The sequence below is a fragment of the Trichosurus vulpecula genome, chromosome 2 (assembly GCF_011100635.1).
Source record: "Trichosurus vulpecula isolate mTriVul1 chromosome 2, mTriVul1.pri, whole genome shotgun sequence".
Lineage (NCBI taxonomy): Eukaryota > Metazoa > Chordata > Mammalia > Diprotodontia > Phalangeridae > Trichosurus > Trichosurus vulpecula.
Window position 1 is genome coordinate 42,745,464 of NC_050574.1, and position 23,226 is coordinate 42,768,689.

The following is a 23,226-nucleotide window of genomic DNA, read 5'->3' on the forward strand; positions in this document are numbered from 1 at the left end:
GGGTCATCGATAATGATTGCCCTCATCTCTATTGGCCTGTCAGGACAAAGATCAAGAATCCCTTCTGGTCCATGACCATTCAACTATTCTTGGAGGTACTTAGGTCAGGAAGGCAGCCACTCACAGAGCACCTTCTATGCCTCTGACCTCTCAAGGGGATCTGGGCTTATGGACTCTGGGAAGGATGTATACAGGGTTGGGTTGTTCTCCATGATGCATGGGAGCTGAAAACCTTAAGAGAAGTCTAGTCAATTCACAGTTAGTGCTCCTGGAATAACATCAGACATTTGGCTTAAAGTTGGAAATTAGTGAACTATCTGTCTTTAACAACCAACCAGTTGCACTATGTACAAAAAATAGTTAAAATACATAATAAGATTTATTGGGATGAGTAAGGAATAAGAAGTATACTCTCCAAATGAAAGTTACAGCATTTGAAGAAATAATATGGGGATTCATATCTATTCTGTAATAGCAATGCATAAGAGGGATTAGACTCTCTACTCCCAGTCAGTTGGTTAGTAAGAATTTATGAAGCACCTACTGTGTTGAGAAATAATGATAAACAGTGGAAATATGGAGAAAGGCAAAAGACAATTGTTATTCTCAAGAAACTCATTGTCTAGTGGGAGAGACAACAGGCAAACAACTATATACAAACTATATACATACATATATATGTAGAGAGAGATATGGAGATATAGATATATGTAGATATAGATATATATATACACATACAGTTAATAGGAGATAATCAGCAGAATCTGGGCACTAGAACTGAGGGGGATCAGAAATGACTTCTTGGATAATTAGGGTTTTAGCTGAAGAAAGGAAGCCAGAATCTGGAAGGTGAGGATGATTGGGAATGTTTTAGGTGAGAGGAACAGCCAGTGAAAATGCACAGAATTGGGAGATATGTCTTGTGTGAGGAACATCAGGGTTAAGTGTCGCTTGATCATAAAAGAAATGGTGGGAGTAGGAGGAGAATGAGGTGTAAGAAGATTGGAAAGGTAAGAGAGGCCAGATTGTGAAGGACTTTGGATGCCACAGATTTTCTATTTAATCTTAGAGGTGACAAAGAGCTGCTGGAATTTAATGAGTAGGAATCAGGGGTTGATTTGGTAAGACTTGCACTTTAGGAAAATCATTTTCTGAGAGCAGAACATAATGGAGTGGGGAGAGACTTGGGGCAGGCAGACTCACCAGTAGGCTACTGCAATTGTCCAGGTGTAAGTGTCTGTAACAACAGTGTTTCTAGCAGCTGCTGTGGAGGTGTAAGACCAACAACACCAGCACACAGAAAGGCTGCTAGCAGAGGTTCTTTGATCTACTTTTCTAAGGAAAGCAACTTTAAAGGGTTTACAATCTCACTTTAATTAAGAATACATGTATCATTCACTTAGTTCAGGGGGAAAAAGTCAGCATCCTGAGCTTCAGAGAAAACACAAACAGAAATCACAAGCAGAAATTATATAAACAGAGCAAATAACACAAATCAGCAGACAGGGCTTCTAACTGTCTGTCCATAGCAATACATATATAGTTACCAGAGAGAGAAGCACCAACACCTGGTGTTCCAAAGCCGGGAGGCCCTTAACTGCTACCTAGACTCCTCTGGGGAAATCACAGAAATGCTCTTCCAATGAGCGAGTCCCAAAGCAAAAATGCTAACCTCTGAGTGTGTATATATATATATATATATATATATATATACATATATATATATATATATATATATGTATATACATTTCTTCAGGGTCAGAGGGTGTCACAGCCATGTGACTCAGACTCATGTGGCTTAGGCTTTCTTGTGACCTAAGCAGGTCATCAAAGACTCTTGATTCAATCAAAGACTCAATCAAAGGCATTTGATTAACTTAGTGCTGAGAAGAATTAGAACTCCAAAAGAAAAAAAGATCAACACAAAAAGTTCCATTTTGCTTGTCACCACAGTCTGAGATGAGGGTCTGCTCCAGCATGTTAGTAATGTCAGAGGAGAGAAGGGAGTTTAGAGCAGAGATGTTATGAAGGCAAAATTGAGAAGTCTTGGCAGTAGATAAGAGATTAAACACACACAGATATATATACAATATGTATATATATATATGTATAGAGAGAGAGACAGAGAGACAAGCAGAGAGACAGAGAGAGAGAGAGAGAGAGAGAGAGAGAGAGAGAGGGAGAGAGAGATTTGAGGCACTCATGGCTAAGTGACTTGTCCAGGCTCACACAGCTAGTAACTGTCTGATGCAGGATTTGAACTCAGGTCCTCCTGACTCCAGGACCTGTGCACCACCATGCTGCTTCTTAGAGAGAGAGGTTTTTGAGGAAGATCATTAGGCTGTGACATAGGGTGACTTGGAGGCTGTAGATGCTTCAAGTTTGGAGGGAGAATGAGATACTACAGTATAAGTTGTTCTTAAGTATTTATTAAGCACCAACTGTTAAGCACCCGTGTTAAGTGCTGGCTATACAAGAAGAAGAAAAAGACACTCCCTGCCCTCCAGGAACTCATAGTCCATGTCATTGTGTATCAGTTCTTATGACTTTCCATGTCTTTTTGAAATCATCTATTTCTTCCTATTTCTACATTAGTACTCCATCATGTTCACATTCATGACTTGTTCAGGCATTCTTCAACTGATGGTGTGCCCTTAATTTTGAGGGTTTTAATCTTGCTATCACAAAGAAAGCTGCTATAAATATTTTTGTACATAACTGAGTTAAAAATGTTTTCTGAGGACTAATACTTCCCTTAATGTATCCTCCCTCATATTTCCCTCTCTTCTTTCACTCTTGTTTATCCTTTTCATGAAATATATTTATATGTGAAACTCTGTGTGTCTATTCTTCCTTCCTTTGATTAGTTCAGATAAGAATATGGTTCAAGTGCTGCCCCGTCCCTTACCACCTTCCTCCTCAGATTGTAGAATGCTGTTTGTTTACCTTGATTATGGGAAGGAATGGTCCATTCTAATTTTCAGGGAATTTGTTGGATGGAAAAGGTTTCGTAGGAACAAGTAGGTGGTGCCATAGTGCATAGGTCTGAGGTCAGGAAGACTTCTCTTCTTGAGTTCAAAAACACTTACTAGCTGTGTGACCCTGGGCAAGTCACTTACTCCTGTTTGCTTCAGTTTCCTCATCTATAAAATGAGCTGGAGAAGGAACAGCATACCACTCCAGGATCTTTGCCAAGATGAGTTGGACACAACTGAAAACTTAACAACAAGGTTTTGTATGACTTGCGCCAAGCTGTTAATTCCCTTTACAATTCTTTCATCAATAGATGTCATTTCTTTTCTTTTTTTTTTTTTCTTGAGGGCTTCCAAAGTGGTCAGACTCGGGGCAAAGTCTAATCACTGTCCTCCTGGTCTAAGCTCTGCAAGATTTTGACATATTTTGATTGGATCTGCCAGTCCCCAGTTGAAGGGCACATAATGTATTCCATATTTTAGCCAACACAAAAAGTATTGGTATGAAAATTTTAGTATACATAATACCTTTATATTTGTCATTGACCTCTATAGGGTGTAAAATCAGTGGTGAGACTACTGTGTGAAAGGGTATGAACAGTTGAAAGTCTCTTCAAGTATGCATTGGATCAAAAGGCTCCAAGAAGCTATGTCGTCCTCTCTGATTTTAAAGTTTTGTGATCCTGTGATTTGATTGTCTTGGAGGTTATGTAGACAATAGGTCATTGAGGGGGTGACACTAAAATCCAGGAAACAAATTAGGAGACTCTTAGAATAGTCCAGTGGAGAACCAGTGGGAATCTGAACTGAGATAATGACTGTGGGAATAGACTTGAGGGGTTGGATATTGGACATATTGTGCAAGCAGAGTTGAGAATACCAGGCAGTTGGTTGGCTATGGGCAGTGAGAGAGATGGAAGACTTAAGATTGATGCCAAGATGTGAATGTGGGTGACTAGAAACATGGAAGGGCTTTTAACACGTAGAGAATTTTTTTAATGTGGTGATGAGATGATATGAGTGCTAATTTTAGAATTTGGATGATGATCATGAATGCCAATTTGGACAAATGGACTTCGAGATGCCAAAAGAACATACAGAGGAAAGAAGTTCTCCCCTAGGCTTCCATGAGATAAATTTCTGGAAGTGCAACCAGGCCTGACCTTTAAGAGACAAAGACAACCAAAGTGGTGATTTGGGGGAGTCTGAGCCTGTGAAGAAAAACACAGATTGATTTTGTTAAGGTAAAATTTAGAGATGATGTGGAAAATTTGAAGGAAATTAATCTCCAGGTCCTCATTCTACTCCAGGTTTCTTTGTGAGAAAGTTGTAGGAGTCAGACAGGAGATAAAGACTTGAGGTGTATGAAAACAAGAAATTGTGAAGATAATTTTGAGGGGTCTGGATTTGCAAAGAAAGTCAGAGAAAGAATTGGTGAGAATGGAAATTTGGGAGGACTTATACATGAATTGAATGAGAACCTTGTGAAGTTGGACATTCAATATCAAAAAAAGTTCAATTCCATGGCCAGGCTTTAAGGATTAAGGATCTGAAGAAGATGTCTCAAAGAGAGGAGGGAAAGGGAATAGGTATTTAGTAAGGAAAAGTAAGTAAAAAAGAAAAAAGGCCTGAAAGAACAGGAAAGTAAAACAAATTGGGAATGAAACAAACTGAAAAAGTCATTGATAAGTATACGAGGAGATTTAATTCCCAACACACTCACATGTAGGCTGCATGGGTGACCATAAACCAGCCTCATACTTGACTCAGTATCTCAGTTCTAATTCTCAGTATCTCAAGTTCTAAGGCAATGCCTGGATATGTTTGGATATTTCTCTACTTTTAAAGAAAATTGTGACTTCTTTCTCATTAATTAACCAGTTATTTATGAGACCTATCCATTTTTTTAAAGTACAAACATCAATTTGCGTTTAACTAAATACTAGAATATTAAATGTTGCCTATTTAATTAGTTCCCATAAGTAATTCTTCTCTATCAGAGTCTATAATATATAAAATCAATCAATATCAGAATAACTGACTATGCAATTAACACAGTAACAAGTAATAACATAAAGACACGAAGAAAAAAAATACGGTTAGAGTTAACAAGCCAAATGTCCCCCTGCCCATATTAGCTGATTTATAAAATAATATTAACAATCATTTTCCTCTCTTTTAGTTTTGTTTTTATGATGGCGCTCTAGTTGGGGAGTGGTGAGGCAAATATTGGTGGGGAAGGGAAAGAGACGGGAAAGAGAATAAGTATGCATATGGCACTTATTACATGCTAAATGCTTTATGAATATTATTTCATTTAATCCTCATGACAACCCTGCAAGATAGATGCTGTGATTATCTCTATTTTATACTTGAGGAAAATGAGGCAAACAGCATTTAAGTGACTTGTCCAGCTAATAAATGTCTGAAGCTGGAAATGAACTCAGGTCTTCCTAGCTCTGGGCCCTACACATTGCATCACGTAGCCACAAAAAGCATAGGAATGAAAATTCATTTGTAAAAATGATGATGATGCTCTAGAATGGTCTGTGAGGACCCTTGGGTGTGTTGCTATGTGATTTTGGCTTGGCCCTTACCCTGTATGATTTCCACTGAAAGAAAGGTTTGCTAGGTGGCACAGTGAGTAGAGCACCAGCCTTGGAGTCAGGAGGATCTGAGTTCAAATCTGCCCACAGACACTTGACACACTTACTAGCTGTGTGACTTTGGGTAAGTCACTTAACCCCAATTGCTCTGCTTTCCCCCCTTCAGAAAAAATAGAAAGGTTGAAGTGAATGAGCCCCCAGGACCTCTCATGTATTCTGAATGAGTTCTCACCTCTGAGAATGAAGGGCTACACCCTCCTCGCTGGCCCCCCCCCCACCTTGTTCACACCTCCCTGAGCAGAAGGTATAAAAGGACGTTTTGGAGTAAATCTCAGCTGATGCCAATTGTTTTGTCCTGCAGAGTCCTCCAGAACAGAAGGCTCCTTGTCTCTTCTTCCTCTACACATGGTCAGAGTTTCAGGTAAGTTCTCCAAGGTTCCCTACAAGAAAATGCTGATTATGGAGGGGGGTGGGAAAGAATTTCGAGACCCCCAAACTCACTTAACCTCTGTGTCCCCTACTACAAGTGTCATGGCTGAGGAAATTGAGGCCTGGGGGATGGAAGAGCCTTGAGAGAGGGGCAGGGCCCATGTGAACTCTTCTGTTCTCTCAAGCAGAGTCCTTGCTACCAAGAGAGGTCCTTAGAGACCTCTCAATGTGGGCCCAGATCCAACCTCAGCTTCTAGGCGATGGGAGCTGGGCATGAATCCCTTCAGAGGGACTGGTGCTATGGCTGAGCAGGAAAAATGTTCAAGCCTGGGGGACCTTCCAAGGAGGACAAAGCCTTGGAGACTAGGGAAGGCAGAGGGGGATTCCCACAGCAGGACACATATGCTGGGCCCAGGTGGACAGGGCAGGGTGAGAGGAGCTGGGAGCAAGCTCCCCATCCCTCTCCCTGCTTATCCCTTCCACCATGGGCCTGCTTCCTCAAGTCTTGTCTTCCCAAGTCTTCAGCAACCCCTGTGTGACCCTGGCAAGTCATTTTCCATTCCTCCAAGTTTCCTCACTCTGTAAAATGTTGGGACTAGATCATTTCTAAATCCTTTCTAGCTCTAAAGTCTATGATCCCATGATCAAACACAGCCACAAGGACTTTAAGATCCACCTAGTTGAAGGGCAGAAATTCATAAGGAAAGTTACATTCCTGAATTCCAGGTGATCAGGGCAGATTCCAGAACATTTGGGAAGAAGGCCTGATAAATGTTTGTTGATTGACTAAATGTGAAGGTCTATTTCAGGGGCTCCTTCTTTGGGGTTGAGTCAGTGTTGACTTGCCCCACTCTCACAGAGATTGGTGATTTTCTGTGGTCTGAGATCCCACCTCCAGGATTCAGGCTTTCATACTAGACAGGGGTGGGTGAGCAGAGGCTCTGAGAAGAGGTGAGAATACAGTTCCATTCTCCTATCATTTATTAAGAACTTACTGGGTTGAAGTCATTGTCATCTCAGAGAAGTCATCTCTGAGGATAAGAGGAAGCTGAAACAATCCCTGCCTTCATGGTGCTTCCATTCTACTAGATGGAGGAAAGAAACACCCCTAATCTGTCTCCCTGGTAGAGTCTGGGCCAGGGCAGGGAATGGGGAACCCCAAGTCAACATCTTTCTTTATTGCAGGATCCTAAATGGAGAAAGAAGACATGGCCCTCCTCTCAAGAGACAGTGATACCTCTTCCCTGGAGGACTCACCTGTGGATTCTAGCAGCTCTGAGGAGGAGGAGGCACATAAGGAGGATGTACAGGATCATGGGGATCCCTGGGGAGTCAGCCCAAGAGGCACCAGCATGCCTACAGTCACAGAGCTCTGGCCACAATTTAGGCATGGAAAGGTAGGTGGGGCCATATGCAGGGAACAGCAGGGGAGGAGAAGGGACAGGGGCTGACATCCAAACAGCAGCCAGCATGTAGACATCGAGACAGCCCCTGAGAGGAAGACAGAAGCAGACATACTGAGACAGACAGAAAGTCTAGAATCGGCTAAATACAAGGACCCTGGGTTAGGAAAATAGAGACAGTGAGGCCCTGAATTGGAGTCAGAGACACAGTGACAGAGACTCACAGACATGCAGAGAGGATCAGCTTTCTTGAAGGACCTTGCAGACTCAGTCACTAAAGGCATCTGAAGTCTTGGTGAATTTTTTGCAGCAACAGGAGCCAAGGGAGCATCTGAGCTCCAGGGGCTAGGGAGGATCATTCTCTTCCTTCTCATCACTTTGAGTAGCAGAGGCCCCTAAGGGACTACTCTCCAAGGTGAACCAGAGGCCCAATCTTCTTGACTTCTCTTTGCTTTCTGACTGAGCTCACCTGACCAAGAGAGATCCCAGGCAGACACCTGGGGATGGTCTAGATCAGGGCTGTCCAACCTTAGGTTATCTTAGGGCTGCATTAAAATAAAATAATTATTCAAGGGCTGCACTCAGAATAAAAAATACAGTACACTAATAGAAAGTGGGGGAACGCACACCATCAATATGGCAGGTGAAGGCTCAAAGAGTGAAAGCAAACACAAAACAACAAAGCAACAACATAACAGCATAAATGTAGGTGGATACTGACTAGTCTGCATCATACAGATGGAATGCATTCCACAGATTGATTGAAAATTCTATGCTATATGTTCTGTCCATAATACTGCTTAAAAACACCAAAAAAATTAACACAAATGAGATTACTTATTAGTGATGGAATTAAAAAATCTAACACTCATTCCATGCAAATTATTTTAATTTTTTGCTCATGAAAATTAAAACCCACAGGTGGGCTGCGTAAAATCGCACTGTGGGCCGCATGTGGCCCGAAGGCCATATTTTGGACAGCCCTGGTCTAGATAACCCACTTAGGCTCAGTGTCTAAGCCCTGAAAGGAAGGTGGGTGAGAGATGGGGAGAGCAGATTCCTTTTTACTTGAGTCCCACCTGGCCACTCTGATGGGGAGGTCCCTTTCCCAACTTTCCATTTCTGTTCCAGACTCTTCGTTTCCTCCAACTCTTTGAGACCCAGAAGACACCATCTGTGTGGGAGAAGGTCAGAAGGAAGATAAGGAAGAAACAACAAAAGAGACAGTGTCCCTCAGAACCTACCCAGGGTGGGGCCCAGATATTAAGACCACCAGGCCCAGAGGAATGCCTAACAGATGATGAGGTAATGATGGGATAGAGGGGGAGGGCAATTTCCATTCCAATCACATTCCCCAGCCCAAATCCCGCATCTGCCCCCAAAACAGTCCATCATTGCAAGTACCCTCAAGCCTCCTTCCATCATTATCCCCACTTTCACTTCCATTTTTGTTCCCACCCTTAGTCCTTTTTCCAAACCATTCCCTCTCCACAATTCCATCCTTATTCCAAAACCCAATTCACACCCTTTGTTCCACCTTAGACAAAAATGATGGCTCCAGTGGCCCCACAGACTGGCTCTCAATCAGCTGACTGCTCCCAGGACCCTCACTCAGAGGAGGTGGCCCCATGGCGTTATGGCCCTGCCAAGCTTTGGTATGATATGCTAGGCGTCCCTCCCCATGGGAGAGGTTTTGATTATGGATTTCAACTTAAAGAAAAGTCACCAGAGGAGGAGGAGACAACCCAAATAGACCACTCCTTGCTGAAGGATGAAAACTTCCTGATGGTTGTGCAGAAATCCTGGGAAGATGACATAATCTGGGATAACAGAGACATCCAAGGGTACTGCCCTGATGCCCAGAAAGTATCTCAGGCAGGGTGGATTCCCTCTGGAAAGACAAAATTGTTCAAAACAGGTCAGTGAACTGGGAAAGAACTGGGAAAATGGTAGAAATGGGGGTTGGGAGGGAGTTGGAATGGGTCTGGGACATGGCAATAGAGATGGATGTGAATATGGTAATTGGGATAGAGATGGGAGAAAATGCTGACATAGAGATGGAGCTGGAACTGGAGATGAGAATACAGATGCAGATGGGGTAAAGGTTTAGATGAAGAAGGAGATGAAATTAGAGATGATCATGGACATAGAGTTGGAGATGGAGACAGGGATGTAGATCTAGATGGGGATGGAGATGGGGTAGGTATGGAGATACAGTCTGGGGAAGGGATAAAAATGGAGAGGAAACAGGCATGAGAAAGTGTTGGGAATAGAGATGAGAATAGTAATAGGTATGAGATTGGTGATAGGGCTAGATGATTTGATCCTAGGTCGAGTTGGAGCCAAGCCTAATCTAGTTATCTTGACCTTGACCTTTGCTCCCTCTCCAGATGCCCATGACCCTTCTCAGCCTGGTGGGTCAATTTTTATCCCTGAGAGTGAAGACCTCATCTGTGGTCGATGGGAAGACAACATTATTTGGGATGCCCAAGCCATGCCCAAACCACTGTATCCTACAGTCCTAACCATTGATGCAGATGATGAGAACCTCCTGTTGGGTAAGAATGTTTTATAGTTTAGTTCTATTGCCTCGCCTCCACCAATAAGTGAGAGCAGGAAGCAGAAGTTGTGGGAATCCTAAAGGCTAATGTGGTTCTGGGTCCTGGGGAAATGGCTGTGGTGGGGAATGAGCCCAGCGTAGAAAGGAATTACGCAGAAGTAGCTTGGGGCTCTCTTTCATGATAGTGGGCTCCCTATCACTTTGATTTTCAACCAGAATTTAGATGAACATTTGCCTGGGTTGTGTTCATGAGCTATAGGTTGGCCTAGATATCTTTCAAGGTTCCTTCCAGTTCTGAGTGTAAGATTGAGGGATTATACATTTGGGTACCAGGGAGAGCTCCCTGAGCTCCCAAGATTGGGTCATCTAGCTAAAGAGGCAGAATGGCCCAGTGGAAAGTCTAGAGGACATAGGCACAAATTCTGACCAACTATAAATCTATCCTCCCTTGATCTCTTCCTTTTTTCACAGTTGATATCGAGGAGCCTGTGGAAGTAGAGACTCCAGCCCCTGAAACACTGACCCAGAAGGAGTCTTCAAAGGAGAGACAAATCATGCTAAAATGTGGCATCATGGAAGCAGATGAGGCTGAGCAAGTGGGTGTAGTGGGGCTGCAAGGGTTTCAGTAGGGGGTTACTTCTGAGTGACATCTGAAGGAAGGAATCTCTCAGCTAAACATCAATAGATTCCCCACAACTGACTCTCTTAGGGCCTGCTTTCCAGAAGTCCTCTCCCATCATGGTCATCCTCTTGGATACTTCCAGCTTACCAAGATTGGTCTGACTTTCTATCTCTCTCCTCCTCCTCTTCCTCCTTCTCATTGTTGTTGCTTTGTTCTTCTTCATTTCTCCCCACCCCGCATCACACACACATACATACACACAGAAACACTTAAGCAATCATTAACTATTATTCTGCTTTGCTACAAAGGACAGAGGTAAGAGCCATAGATAAAAGGTGTAGACAAATGTAGGGTTAATATCAGGATAAGTGTCCTAACAATTTGGTACCCCAAAGTGAAATGGGTTGATCAACACTAGGGGACCTTTTCGCAGAAGCCAGGTGACTCCTTGTTGGGCATTTTGTAAAGGGGATCCTTGCTCAAGAATGTTTGTGACTTGTTGGTGTCTGAGGTCTCCTGCAACTCTGAAATTCTGTGACAAAGGTACTGTAGTAGACAGTGTATGCATCCTTAGGGGCCCACAGGATCCTGCCTCTCCAAGGAAGGAAGGAAATACATTTCTGTCTCTCCCCTCCTGGGCCAAGATTGGCCATTGCAATGCCCAAGGGTTAAGATAAATCCCCTGGTCCTTTTTGCTTATTCTATTGTTATCCCATTGTCTATCCCCAGACTCCAGTCCAGCTGAAAGCCAAGGACCCCTGGAACCTGTCCAATGATGAATTTTATTTCCCCCAGCAGCAAGGCCTCCAGGTTTCCTTCAGAGCTCCTATAATACAGGTGAGATTCTCAGACATTTTTCTTATTCCCCTCTCCCAATATTGGTCCAAGAACTATTCCAGGGAAGACCTTCAGAATGTGATCTGTGTCTTGTCTCCAGGTGGGAGGCAGCCAGACCTGGGAATCTAAGGGTCAATCCTAGATCCCCTGAAGACAAAAAAAGAGATATAAGAAAAGAACTTTCTCCCCCACACCTGCCTCCATACACTCACACAAAGAGGGAGAAAGATAGAGCCATGGAGGGAGACTATGATAGAGAGAAAGGCAAAGGTTGACGCAGAAAGGTGAAAGGAGAGGGAAACACAAAAAGCCAGAGACAGAGATGGGAAGAGAAACAAAAGAAAAGAGACCAATAAAGATGGGACTATAGAGGTAGAGGTAAAACAGAAAGAAGGCTCAGCTAGGCTGACTAGAAGACACAGAGAGACAAAGAGAAAAAAAATAAGAGAGCCAGAATCAGAGGGAGGGAAATAGGGAGGGAAGGAGGGAGAGAGGGAGGGAAAGAGGTAGGGGGAGAGAGAGAGAGAGAGAGAGAGAGAGAGAGAGAGAGAGAGAGAGAGAGAGAGAGAGAGAGAGAGAGAGAGAGAGAGAGATGAATAGAGCAGTCATGGCCAGGACCCTTGAATTCGAAGCCCAAGGCTGGACAGTCTGAGGAAGAAGAGACCTCCAGTGGTCATGGGGAAGGTTCTCTTAACTCTCCATCAGTCTGAACAGCCCTGATATCCTTTCTCCTTTTTCCAGCATTCAATACCAGCACTAGAGCTACACCCCAGACTCTTTCCTACCCACATGGAAGTTGAGGAACTCCGCCTGTTTCACAGACTCCCACTCAGGAGCCTGGGCAGAGGGCCCCACCCTGTCCGAAGCTTGATTTATCACATAGAAAAGAAAGCCCAGGTAACACCTGTCAGTCTTCTTATCTGTCCTCATATTTTTTTAAGATCTCATTTTGGGATCAGAAATGCTAGGTAGACCATCAAGAGATAGAGAGCATTACAAAATGCAAAATGGATAATTTTGACTATGTTAAATTGAAAAAATTTTGTATAAACAAAGCCAATGCAACAAAGATTAGGAGGAAAGCAGAAAACTGGGAGAAAATCTTTACAACCAGTGTTTCTGATAAAGGCCTCATATCTAAAATATGCAGGGAACTGAGCCAAATTTATAGGAATACAAGTCATTCCGCAATTGAGAAATGGTCAAAGGATATGAACAGGCAGTTTTCAGAGGAAGAAATTAAAGATATCTATAGGCATATGAAAAAATGCTCTAAATCACTATTGATTAGAAAAATGCAAATCAAAACAACTCTTAGATACGACACCTCTCCTGTCAGACTGGCTAACAAGACAAAACAGGAAAATGATAAATGCTGGAGAGGATGTGGGAAAATTGGAACACTGTTACATTGTTAGTGGAGTTTTGAACAGATCCAGCCATTCTAGAGAGCAATTTGGAACTATGCCCAAAGGGCTCTAAAAATGTGCATAGCCTTTAACCCAGCAATAAAACTTCTAGGACTGTATCCCAAAGAGATCACACAAAGGGGAAAGGGACCTATATGTACAAAAATATTTATAGCAGCTCTTTTTGTGGTAGCACAGAATTGGAAATCAAGGGGATGCCCATTAATCGGGGAATGACTAAACAAGTTGTGGTATATGATTGTAATGGAATACTATTGTGCTATAAGAAATGGGGAAGATACCGACTTCATAATAAACTGGAAAGACCTACATGATATGATGCTGAGTGAGAGGGGCAGAAGCAGGAGAACATTGTACACAACCACGGACATATTGATTCTGTGATGACTAACCTTGATAGACTTCGCTCTTCTCAGCAATACATGGCTCAAAGACAGCCCCAAAGGTCTCATGATGGAAAGAGCTATCTACATCCAGATAAAGAACTATAGAATCTATATGCAGATTGAGGCAAACTATTTGCTCTCTTTTTTTTTTTCCTTTTTTCTCTCTCCTTTTTTTTGGCTATGCACATTTTTAGAGCCCTTTGGGCATAGTTCCAAATTGCTCTCCAGAATGGCTGGATCTGTTCACAACACCACCAACAATGTAACAGTGTTCCAATTTTCCTACATCCTCTCCAGCATTTATCATTTTCCTGTTTTGTCATGTTAGCCAATATGACAGGAGATATGTGGTACCTCAGAGTTGTTTTGATTTGCATTTCTATAATCAATAGTGATTTAGAGCATTTTTTCATATGCCTATAGATATCTTTAATTTCTTCCTCTGAAAACTGCCTGTTCATATCCTTTGACCATTTCTCAAATGGGGAATGACTTGTATTCCTATAAATTTGGCTCAGTTCCTTGTATATTTTAGATACAAGGCCTACATATGAAACACTGGTTGTAAAGATTTTCTCTCAGTTTTCTGCTTTCCTCTTAATCTTTGTTGCATTGGCTTTGTTTATACAAAAACTTTTCAATTTAACATAATCAAAATTATCCATTTTGCATTTTGTAATGCTCTCTATCTTTTGTTTGGTCATGAATTCTTCCCTTTCCCATAAATCTGACAGGTAAAATATTCCTTGCTCTCCCAAATTGCTTATAGTATCCACTTTTATTCCTAAATTATGAACCCATTTTCATTTTATTTTGGTATAAGGTGTAAGATATTGGTCTATGTCCAGTTTCTTCCATGCCATTTTCCAATTTTTTTTAAAAAATAGTGAATTCTTAGCCCAGAAGCTGGATTCTTTGGGTTTATTAAAGAGTAGATTGCTATAGTCATTGGCTACTGTGTCTTGTGTACCCAATCTATTCTGCTGATCCACCACTCTGTTTCTTAGCCAGCACCAAGTAGTTTTGATGACTGTTGCTTTATAGTACAGGTTAATATCTGGTATGGCTAGGCCACCTTCCTTAGTTTTCATTAATTCTTCTTTTCATTAATTCCCTTGACGTTCTGGACCTTTTGTTCTTCCAGATGAATTTTGTTATTATTTTATCTAGCTCTGTAGAATAATTTTTTGGGAGCTCGATTGTTATGGCACTGAATAAATAAATTAATTTATGTAAAATTGTTGTTTTCATTATATTAGCTTGGCCTAACCATGAGCAACTGATATTTTTCTATTTATTTAGATCTGACTTTATTTGTGTGAAAAGTGTTTTGTAATTGTGTTCATATAGACTCTGGGTTTGTCTTCATAGGTAGACTCCCAAATATTTTATAGTGTCTACAGTAACTTTAAATAGAATTTCTCTTGCTGTTGGGCTTTGTTAGTAATGTATAGGAATGCCAAGGATTTATGTGGGTTTCTCTTATATCCTATAACTTTGCTAAAGTTGTTTATTATTTCCAGTAGTTTTTCACTTGATTCTCTAGGATTCTCTAAGTAAATCATCATATCATCTGCAAAGAGTGATAACTTAGTTTCTTCTTTGCCTATTCTAATTTCTTTGATTCTTTTTTGTTCTCTTATTGCTACAGCTAACATTTCTAGTACCAAATTGAATAATAGGAGTGATAATGGATATCCTTGTTTCACCCCTGATCTTATTGGGAATGGATCTAGCTTATCCCCATTACACATAATGCTTGTTGATGGTTTCAGGTAGATGCTACTTATAATTTTAAGGAAGACTTCATTTATTCCTATGCTTTCTAGTGCTTCTAATAGGAATGGATGTTGTATTTTGTCAAAAGCTTTTTCTGCATCTATTGAGATAATCTTATGGTTTCTGCTGGTTTTATTGTTGGTATGATCAATTATGCTGATTGTTTTCCTAATATTGAACCAGCTTTGCCTTCCTGGAATAAATCATACCTGGTCATAGTGTATTATTCTTCGGATAAGTTGCTGCAATCTTTTTGCTATTGTTTTATTTAAAATTTTTCAATAAATATTCATTAGGGAAATTGGTCTATAATTTTCTTTCTCTGATTTGACTCTTCCTGGTTTAGGTATTAATGCTATATCTTTGTCATAAAAAGAATTTGGTAGGACTCTTTCTTTGCCTATTTTCCCAAATAGTCTATAAGGTGGGAATTAATTGTTCTTTAAATGTTAGATAGAATTCACATGTAAAAGCATCTGACCCTGGAGATTTTTTCCTAGGGAGTTCATTGATGGCTTGCTCAATTTCTTTTTCTTCTTTGAATTTCATTGAATGTCCATCTCCTTGCCTGAAAAATCATGTTCAGTTTTGCTGGGTAGTTGATTCTTGGTTGTAGTCCAAGCTCTTTTGCTTTTCAGAATATCATACTCCAATTCCTCTTTTCTTTTATTGTAGAAATTGCAAGATCCTATGTGATTCTGAATGTAGTTCTGTGACATTTGAATTGTTTCTTTCTGGCTGCTTGCAGTATTTTGGGGTTATTTAGGTATTTTATTTCCTCTTCTCTTAACCTGAGCAATTTATATTTTTCTAACTATTCATCCATTTCCTTCAGGTAGTCACATTTATGGGCATACCATTGGGCAAAATAATTCCTAATTATTGTTCAAATTTCCCTTTCATTGGAGATGAATTCACTTTTCATTTTTGATACTGGTAATTTGGTTTTCTTATTTTTAAATCACATTAACCAAAGGTTTATCAATTTTATTGGTTTTTTCATAAAACCCACTCTTAGTTTCAATTATTAGTTCAATAGTTTTCTTGGTTTCAATTTTATTAAACTGTCTTTTGCTTTTCAGTATTTCTAATTTGGTATTTAATTGAGGATTTTCAATTTGTTCTTTTTCTAGTTTTTTCAGACGCATGCCCAATTCATTGATCTCCTTTTTCTCTATTTTATTCATGTAAGCTTTTAGAGATATAAAACTTCCCCTAAGAACTGCTTTTGCTGCATCCCATAAGTTTTCGTATGTTGTCTCATTACCGTTATTCTCTTGAATGAAGTTATTAATTGTTTCTATGATTTGTTCTTTGACTTATTCTTTAGGGTCAGATTATTTATTTTCCCATTAATTTTTAGTTTATCTTTCCATCATCCTTTATTACAAATGAGTTTAATTGCATTGTGATCTGAAAAGGATTCTTTGACTACTTCTGCCTTTCTGCACTGGATCGTGAGGTTTTTATGCCCTAGTACATGGTCAATTTTTGAGTATGTGCCATGTACTGCTGAGAAAAAGATTTATTCCTTTTTTATCCCCATTCAGTTTCCTCCAAAGGTCTATCATATCTACCTTTTCTAAAATTCTATTCACCTCCTTAACTTCTTTCTTGTTTATTTTGAGGTTAGATTTATCAACTTCAGAGAGGGGAATGTTGAGGTCCCCCACTACTATAGTTTTGCTGTCTGTTTCTTCCTGTAACTCCCTTAACTTCTTCTCTAAGAATTTGTATGCTATACCACTTGGTGTATATATGTTAAGTAATGATATTGCTTCATTGTCAGTGGTGCCTTTTAGCAGGATATAGTGTCCTTCCTTATCTCTTTTAATTAGATCTATCTTTTCTTTGGCTTTGTCTGAGATTGGATTAGGATTGCTACCCCTGCTTTTTTCACTTTAGCTGAAGCACAATATATTCTATTCCAGTCTTTTACCTTTACCATGTGTGTATCCCCTTGTTTGAAATGTGTTTCTTGTAAACAACATATTATAGGATTATGGTTTTTAATCCATTCTGCTATCCACCTCCATTTTATGGGAGAGCTCATTCCATTCACATTCACAGTTATGATTACTGTCTGTGTCTTTTTCTCCATCCTATTTCTCCCCCATTTATGCCTTTATTTCTCCTTTTTCCCTTTCACTCTTCAAAAGAGTTTTGCTTTTGACCATCATCTTCCTCAATTGTTCCTCCCTAATGACACCCCTCCCTTATCTTACCCTTTTCCCCTTTCTACTCCTTCCCTCCCTTCTATCCAATCCCCCCTTTTCTTTTGCCTTTCCCCTCCTACTGCCTTTAGGACAAATTTGATTTCTATACTTCTCAGAGTATGTTGTTCCCTCCTTGAACCGAATCTGATGAGTGTAAGGTGCAAATGTTGCATTTCTCCCTGCCTTTTTTCCCCTCTATGTTTTTGTGCCTCTTCATGTGGCATAATTTAACCCTTTTCTACCTCCTCCTTACCTCTTCTCCCAGAACAATCCCTTTGCACCCCTTAATTATGTTTTTATCATCACATCAGTTACTTTATACTGACACCCTCAGTCTATGAATATCCCTTTCAATTGTCATAATAACTGTACCATTCTCAAGATTGACATATATATGTATATATATATATATAATATATAAATCAATGTAATCCTATATAAGGTTGTAAACAATTTTTGCTTTTTGAATAACATAGGTTTTTTCCCTCTGTTTACCTTTTTATGTCTCTCTTGCGTTTTATATTTGAAGATCAAATTTTCCACTGAGCTCTGGCCTTTTCATCAGGAAGGTCTGGAATTTCCTTATTTCATTGAATGTCTATCTCCTTGCCTGAAAAATCATGTTCAGTTTTGCTGGGTAGTTGATTCTTGGTTGTAGTCCAAGTTTTTTTGCTTTTCAGAATATCATACTCCAATTCCTCTTTTCTTTTATTGTAGAAATTGCAAGATCCTATGTGATTCTGAATGTAGTTCTGTGACATTTGAATTGCTTCTTTCTGGCTGCTTGCAGTATTTTCTCCTTAACCTGATAATTCTGGAATTTGGCTACAATATTCCTTGGAGTTTTCAATTTGAGATTTCTTTCAGGGGGTGATGGATGGATTCTTTCAATGACTATTTTACCCTCTGGTTCTAGGACCTCAGAGAAATTTTCCTTGATCATTTCTTGGAAGGTACTGTCCAGGCTCTTTTTTTCATGATGGTTTTCAGGTAGACCAATAATTCTTAGATTGTCTCTCCTGGATCTATTTTCCAGGTCAGTTGTTTTTCCAATCAGATATTTCATGTTTTCTTCTATTTTTTCATTCTTTAGATTTTGTTTGTTTCTTGATGTCTCATAGAGTAATTAGCTTCTACTTGCCCAAGTCTAATTTTTAATGTATTATTTTCTTCATTTAGCTTCTTTATCTCCTTTTCCATTTGGTTGCTTTTACTTTCAGTGAGACATTTTCTCCTTTCACAATGCTATCTTGGCTCCTCAACTCAGTGTTTTAGTGATAAACTTTTATGGTTTCATGCTTTGAGTACTGAGAGATGGAAATGACTCTGAGGTGGGTCCACCTGGCTGACACTAATATATTCCTGCCTCTTCCACCAGGAACGGCAGCAGGAACTGAAGGCTTCAGGGGGAGGTCACATGTTTTTCATGAAAACAATCCAGGACTTGAGTGGACTAGATGGAGATCTCATCCTGGTTGAGTGGAGTGAGGAAAATCCACCATTTCTGAACCAGGTTGGAATGGCCTCCCAGATCCAGAACTATTACAAAAGGGTAAGTCCTAACTTCCAACCATGGAGGTGGTCTGGGAAGGTGGGTTTGCCCCCTGCCAGGCCATGAAGGAGATACACAGGGCTATCCCCCAGGCACAGAGTAGGAGGAGATGCCCTTTCTTTGCCCAGTGGTGTAAAAATGGCTCAGGATTTCAGATAACTTCAGTAGCCATATTCAGTAGATGTTCCTGCAAGGCTTCTTCCTCTCTTTCACTGTTGTGTTTCTCCAAGGCAGTGTGTCTAGCCATCTCTGGAGGTATGTACCTATTTTTCTATTGGCCTATATGCATTTCAGTCCTTTTTTACCTTCTGTTCCTTCTTCTGTCCCTCTGTTTTGACTCCGCCCCTTGCCCATTTTTCTGCTTTTTCTCTTCCTTATTTCCTCTTGTTATCAATTCTTTTTCTTTTTCCTCTTGTCTTTCCCTCTGTTTTTTCTTGGCTATCTCTTTATCTGCTCCTCCTTTTTCTCTATCTCAAGTCCCCTCTCTATCTCCTCCCATTCTTCCCTTTCTCTACCTCCCTTCCTCTTTTTTTGCATCTCTCCCCCACCCTCTCTCTCTCTCTCTCTCTCTCTCTCTCTCTCTCTCTCTCTCTGTGTCTCTGTCTCTTTTTCTCTGTGTGTGTCTCTATCTCTCTCTGTGTTTCTCTGTCTCTGCCTCTCTCTGTCTCTGTCTCTGTCTCTCTCCCTCTCTCTCTCTCTCTCTCATTCTTCCCCAGCCTCTCTAGCTCACCTTCTTCCCATGTCCATCCTCTCCCCATCTGGTCACAAAATTATGAATCATAATTTTCATCCCAAGCCTTAAGTCCTGAATGGAACTGGATTTTCTCTGCTCTGAATGTTGGAGGTAGATGAATAGAATGATATGTAAAATTGCCTCTTCACCTACCATGTCCAAACTGATTCTATTATTTTTTTAAATCTGGTAGTGACTCTGAAGGCATTTCTTCTGAGTGGCTCACTGGTCCTTTGTGGAGGAAAAGTTTACTGCTTCTCCTCTGAATTCCATAGAGATTATTCTTCCCTGGACTTCAAGGACTCCACAAACCAGCACTGATTTTCCTCTCAAGGTACCTAGCCACACCTCTCTAGAATAGACCATTGGAGTCAATCAGACCAACATCATCATCTCCAATAGCCTCCTCCTCCCTGATGCTTCTCCTTTCATTTGAGCAGGTTTATCTTTCTTTCCCCTGCATCTCTTCTTCCTCATTCTCCCATACCTCAAGGGTCACCCCTCCCAGGGAGACCTTCTGATATCTTTATAATCAGTAATGAAGCTAGGGGGTGCAGTGGATAGAGTTACAGGCCTGAAGTCAGGAAAGATGTCCTCCTGAGTCCAAATCTGGCCTCAGCTTCTTACTAGCTGTGTGACCCTGGGTAGGTCACTTAACCCTGTTTGCCTCAGTTTCCTTATCTGTCAAATGAGCTGGAGAAGGAAATGGCAAACCACTCCAGTATCTTTGCCAAGAAAACCCCAAATAGATTCACAAAAAGTCATACATGACTGAAATGACCAAACAACAACAACCATGAATGGGCACATGAGTTTAGGGGAACATTGATTAGCAGACTCAAGGGGATCCTGGGAGTTGGACATCCACCTTTGTGTCTAGGGCTAGTTCCCTGCTAAAGCTCCATCCTTTCTCTTCTGCAGAAAATTGGGAAGGATCCTGGGCCTCCTGCCTACAAGTATGGAAATCTTGCGTTTTGTTCATCCTCACCCTTCTTGGGGAAACTCCATGCTGGACAGTTCTTGCAGGTAAATTGTTCTCTGAGTTTGATCCTATACCTACCTGAGTCAGGGCTCCAGTAGCCAAATGAACTGAGTCTTTCATCCTCATCTCCACTCTCCTGTCTCTCCTCTCTCTTCCTGGGATTCTGTCATCTTTGCTTATCTTTACGTCACTCTCTCTCCTCCTCTCTTTCTCTCCCCCTCCCTTCCTTCCCTCTTCTCTCTTCCTCCCTCCCTTCCTTTCCCTTTCTTTCCTATATCTCTCCAAGTATCTCTCTTTTTCTTCCTTCTTTCCTTTTCCTTCCTTCCATCCTTTCTTTTGTTCCTCTCTCTCTCTCTCTCTCTCTCTCTCACCTCCTCTGATTCCTCTTCCTTTTCTTTGCCTCTATCTATCTCTGTGTGAATGGAAGTGAGTGAAGGTAACTTTTGGGGAATTGTAAGGTGACCAGTTTGGCTGGAAAGTTGAGTGTGTGAATGGGAGTGTCATTTAGCCAGGGTGTAAAAGTAGGTGGAAAACCCTTTCTCATCTCTCAATAGGCTTTGGAGAACAAACTTTTTCGAGCTCCCATCTACCCACATCAGATGGCAGACACAGATTTCCTGGTTGTGGTGACCAAAGCAAGTTACTTTCTGAGGGAAGTGAAAGATGTGTTTATTGCTGGACAGCAGTGTCCGCTGGATGAAGTTCCTGCTCCCAACTCAAACATGGCAAAGAATTACATGCATGGATTCCTCCAGGTAATATGCATATGTATGTGTGTGGAGGGGAGGGGAGAAGGAGCGGGGGAGGTGTTGTGGAGTTGGACAAGGAAGGAGGTCTCAGGTACAGGGCTGAGATCAAGATGCAGTTCTGTTCTTGCAAAGAAGTATCAAGGGCTCAACACTGGAAAGGCTGTGAGACTTGGGGTTTGCCTGCTATGACTCTGATTCCTGGGAGGCATGGGAACTGGAGTGCAGAATCAGGTCCCAGAGACTAGGGTGTGAGAATAAGGTGGGCTCCTGGGAAGCTGTGGATGGTGAAGTCAGGCTGGGAGGGCAAGGAAGGGATTAAGGATTAGAGGATGGCCTCAGGGATAAGGGAGGAGAGGACATCTGGCATCTGCCTACTAATCTTTCACTTTCCCTTCTCTTTTCTCCTCCAGGTGTTTATATATAGGCAGTTTTGGAGCAGCCCTTACAGGCCTCGAAGGATTCGAATGGAGGACATCCGAAGGGCCTTCCCCAAACTTGCTGAAAGTAGCATTCGAAGGAGGCTGACTAAGTGTTCAGATTTCCATCGGACAGGTGAGAAGCCACACATAGAGGGACCACAAATGGTAGAGGGGATGGTGACAGGTAGAGGAAGAAGGGCAGATGGCAGGCTTTAGAAGTGGACTCTCAAGGAAGATAGGAAGATAAGGGAGGGAATGTTGATGGGCCTCAAATGCCAGGATGAGGAAGGGGGCATGAAGGTAGGATTGAAGCTTGGCCCAGTCCTTGCTCCCTCACCAGGGTAAGTGGTTGTGTCTTCCAGGGACCTATTTTAATTGGTGGGTGCTGAAGGCTGGATTTCGCTTGCCAAGTGAAGAAGAACTGAGGGTCATGTTGACTCCAGAGAAATGTTGTGCTTTGTATAGCATGCTGGCTGCCCAGCAGCGTCTCAAGGTGAGTAAGTCCATTTGCTTGGTGAATGGGGTGGGGAGTGAGAAGAACTGAGATCCTATCATTTTAGATTCTCCAAGTGGCTCCTGGTCTTGGGGGTGGAGTGGGCCTGCCCAAAGGGGACCCCCGTTTCTCTTGGGACCATCCCATCTTGTGACTGTGAGTTCCTTGAAGGAATGGGCTGTCTTTGGCCTCTCTTTGGAATTGCCAGTGCTAAGCACACTGCCTGGCTCATAGTAGGTGCTTAATAAATACTTATGGAATGATTGAATTGCTGAATTGTGACAAGATTTATTTCTCCAGGATGCTGGCTATGGGGAGGTGTCTCTCCTGGACACAGAGGAGACCAATGATGACAGCATGTGTCTAGAAGATGAGGTAACTATAGGTCACCTGGTCTGGAGTGAGACTTCACTCTGACCTTCTGGGTTCATTGGTCTGAGAGGGATAGGGACGTTCTATCCTGGGAGACTCCCAAAGGAAGGCTGAATCTATGAAGAGATAAAGACTAAATTCCTAAGTACTATTTCCTCTCAAATATTGCTCTCTACTCTCAAATAGTCTAGTATGCACTGAGCCAGATGCCACCATTACTTGACATTGGGAAAAGTTGCCATTTGGGAGGAAGCAGAGAATTAGGAGCGATGGGGAAGGGAGAGTCTTAATGCTGAGCCCTCCACTCAGACTAACCTGGTTCTCCTGCCTTGAACACTAGGTCCAGGCTGCCCCATGGAACACAACTCGGGCCTTCCTGGCAGCCACCAAGGGACAGTGTCTGCTGGAAGTGAGTGGAGCAGCTGACCCCACAGGCTGTGGGGAGGGCATTTCCTATGTCAAACTCAAGGTGAGCTGAATGGGCCCTGAGAAAGGAAAAGATGGGTGGGGTTGGGGGAATTTCAAGTTGGAAGGGATAGAGGGATGTGAAGAGAAGGAATTAAAGATTGGGTGTAAGGGTGGTGGGATTGGGGGCAAAGGACACAGTGGATGGAGACATTTTGGAATAGATGGAAGGTGGGTCGAGGAAGATGTAGAAAGACGTGTGTGGATGATGGAATACTGGC

The 23,226-nt window shown here is 41.7% G+C and overlaps 1 protein-coding gene across 1 annotated transcript in view; it reads left to right on the top strand.

Annotated features, from left to right (window-relative positions):
- Positions 1-7,215: 7,215 nt before the first annotated feature.
- LOC118836379 (transcription initiation factor TFIID subunit 1-like) overlaps positions 7,216-23,226 on the top strand; it is a 37,191-nt gene continuing 21,180 nt past the window's right edge. The window contains exons 1-14 of the mRNA XM_036743691.1: positions 7,216-7,404; positions 8,542-8,598; positions 8,953-9,328; positions 9,801-9,968; positions 10,442-10,566; positions 11,322-11,429; positions 12,171-12,326; positions 18,619-18,792; positions 20,447-20,551; positions 21,062-21,262; positions 21,667-21,808; positions 22,038-22,168; positions 22,469-22,543; positions 22,881-23,009. Coding sequence (XP_036599586.1) covers positions 7,216-7,404; positions 8,542-8,598; positions 8,953-9,328; positions 9,801-9,968; positions 10,442-10,566; positions 11,322-11,429; positions 12,171-12,326; positions 18,619-18,792; positions 20,447-20,551; positions 21,062-21,262; positions 21,667-21,808; positions 22,038-22,168; positions 22,469-22,543; positions 22,881-23,009 — 2,136 coding nt within the window. The remainder of the gene's footprint in view (positions 7,405-8,541; positions 8,599-8,952; positions 9,329-9,800; positions 9,969-10,441; positions 10,567-11,321; positions 11,430-12,170; positions 12,327-18,618; positions 18,793-20,446; positions 20,552-21,061; positions 21,263-21,666; positions 21,809-22,037; positions 22,169-22,468; positions 22,544-22,880; positions 23,010-23,226) is intronic.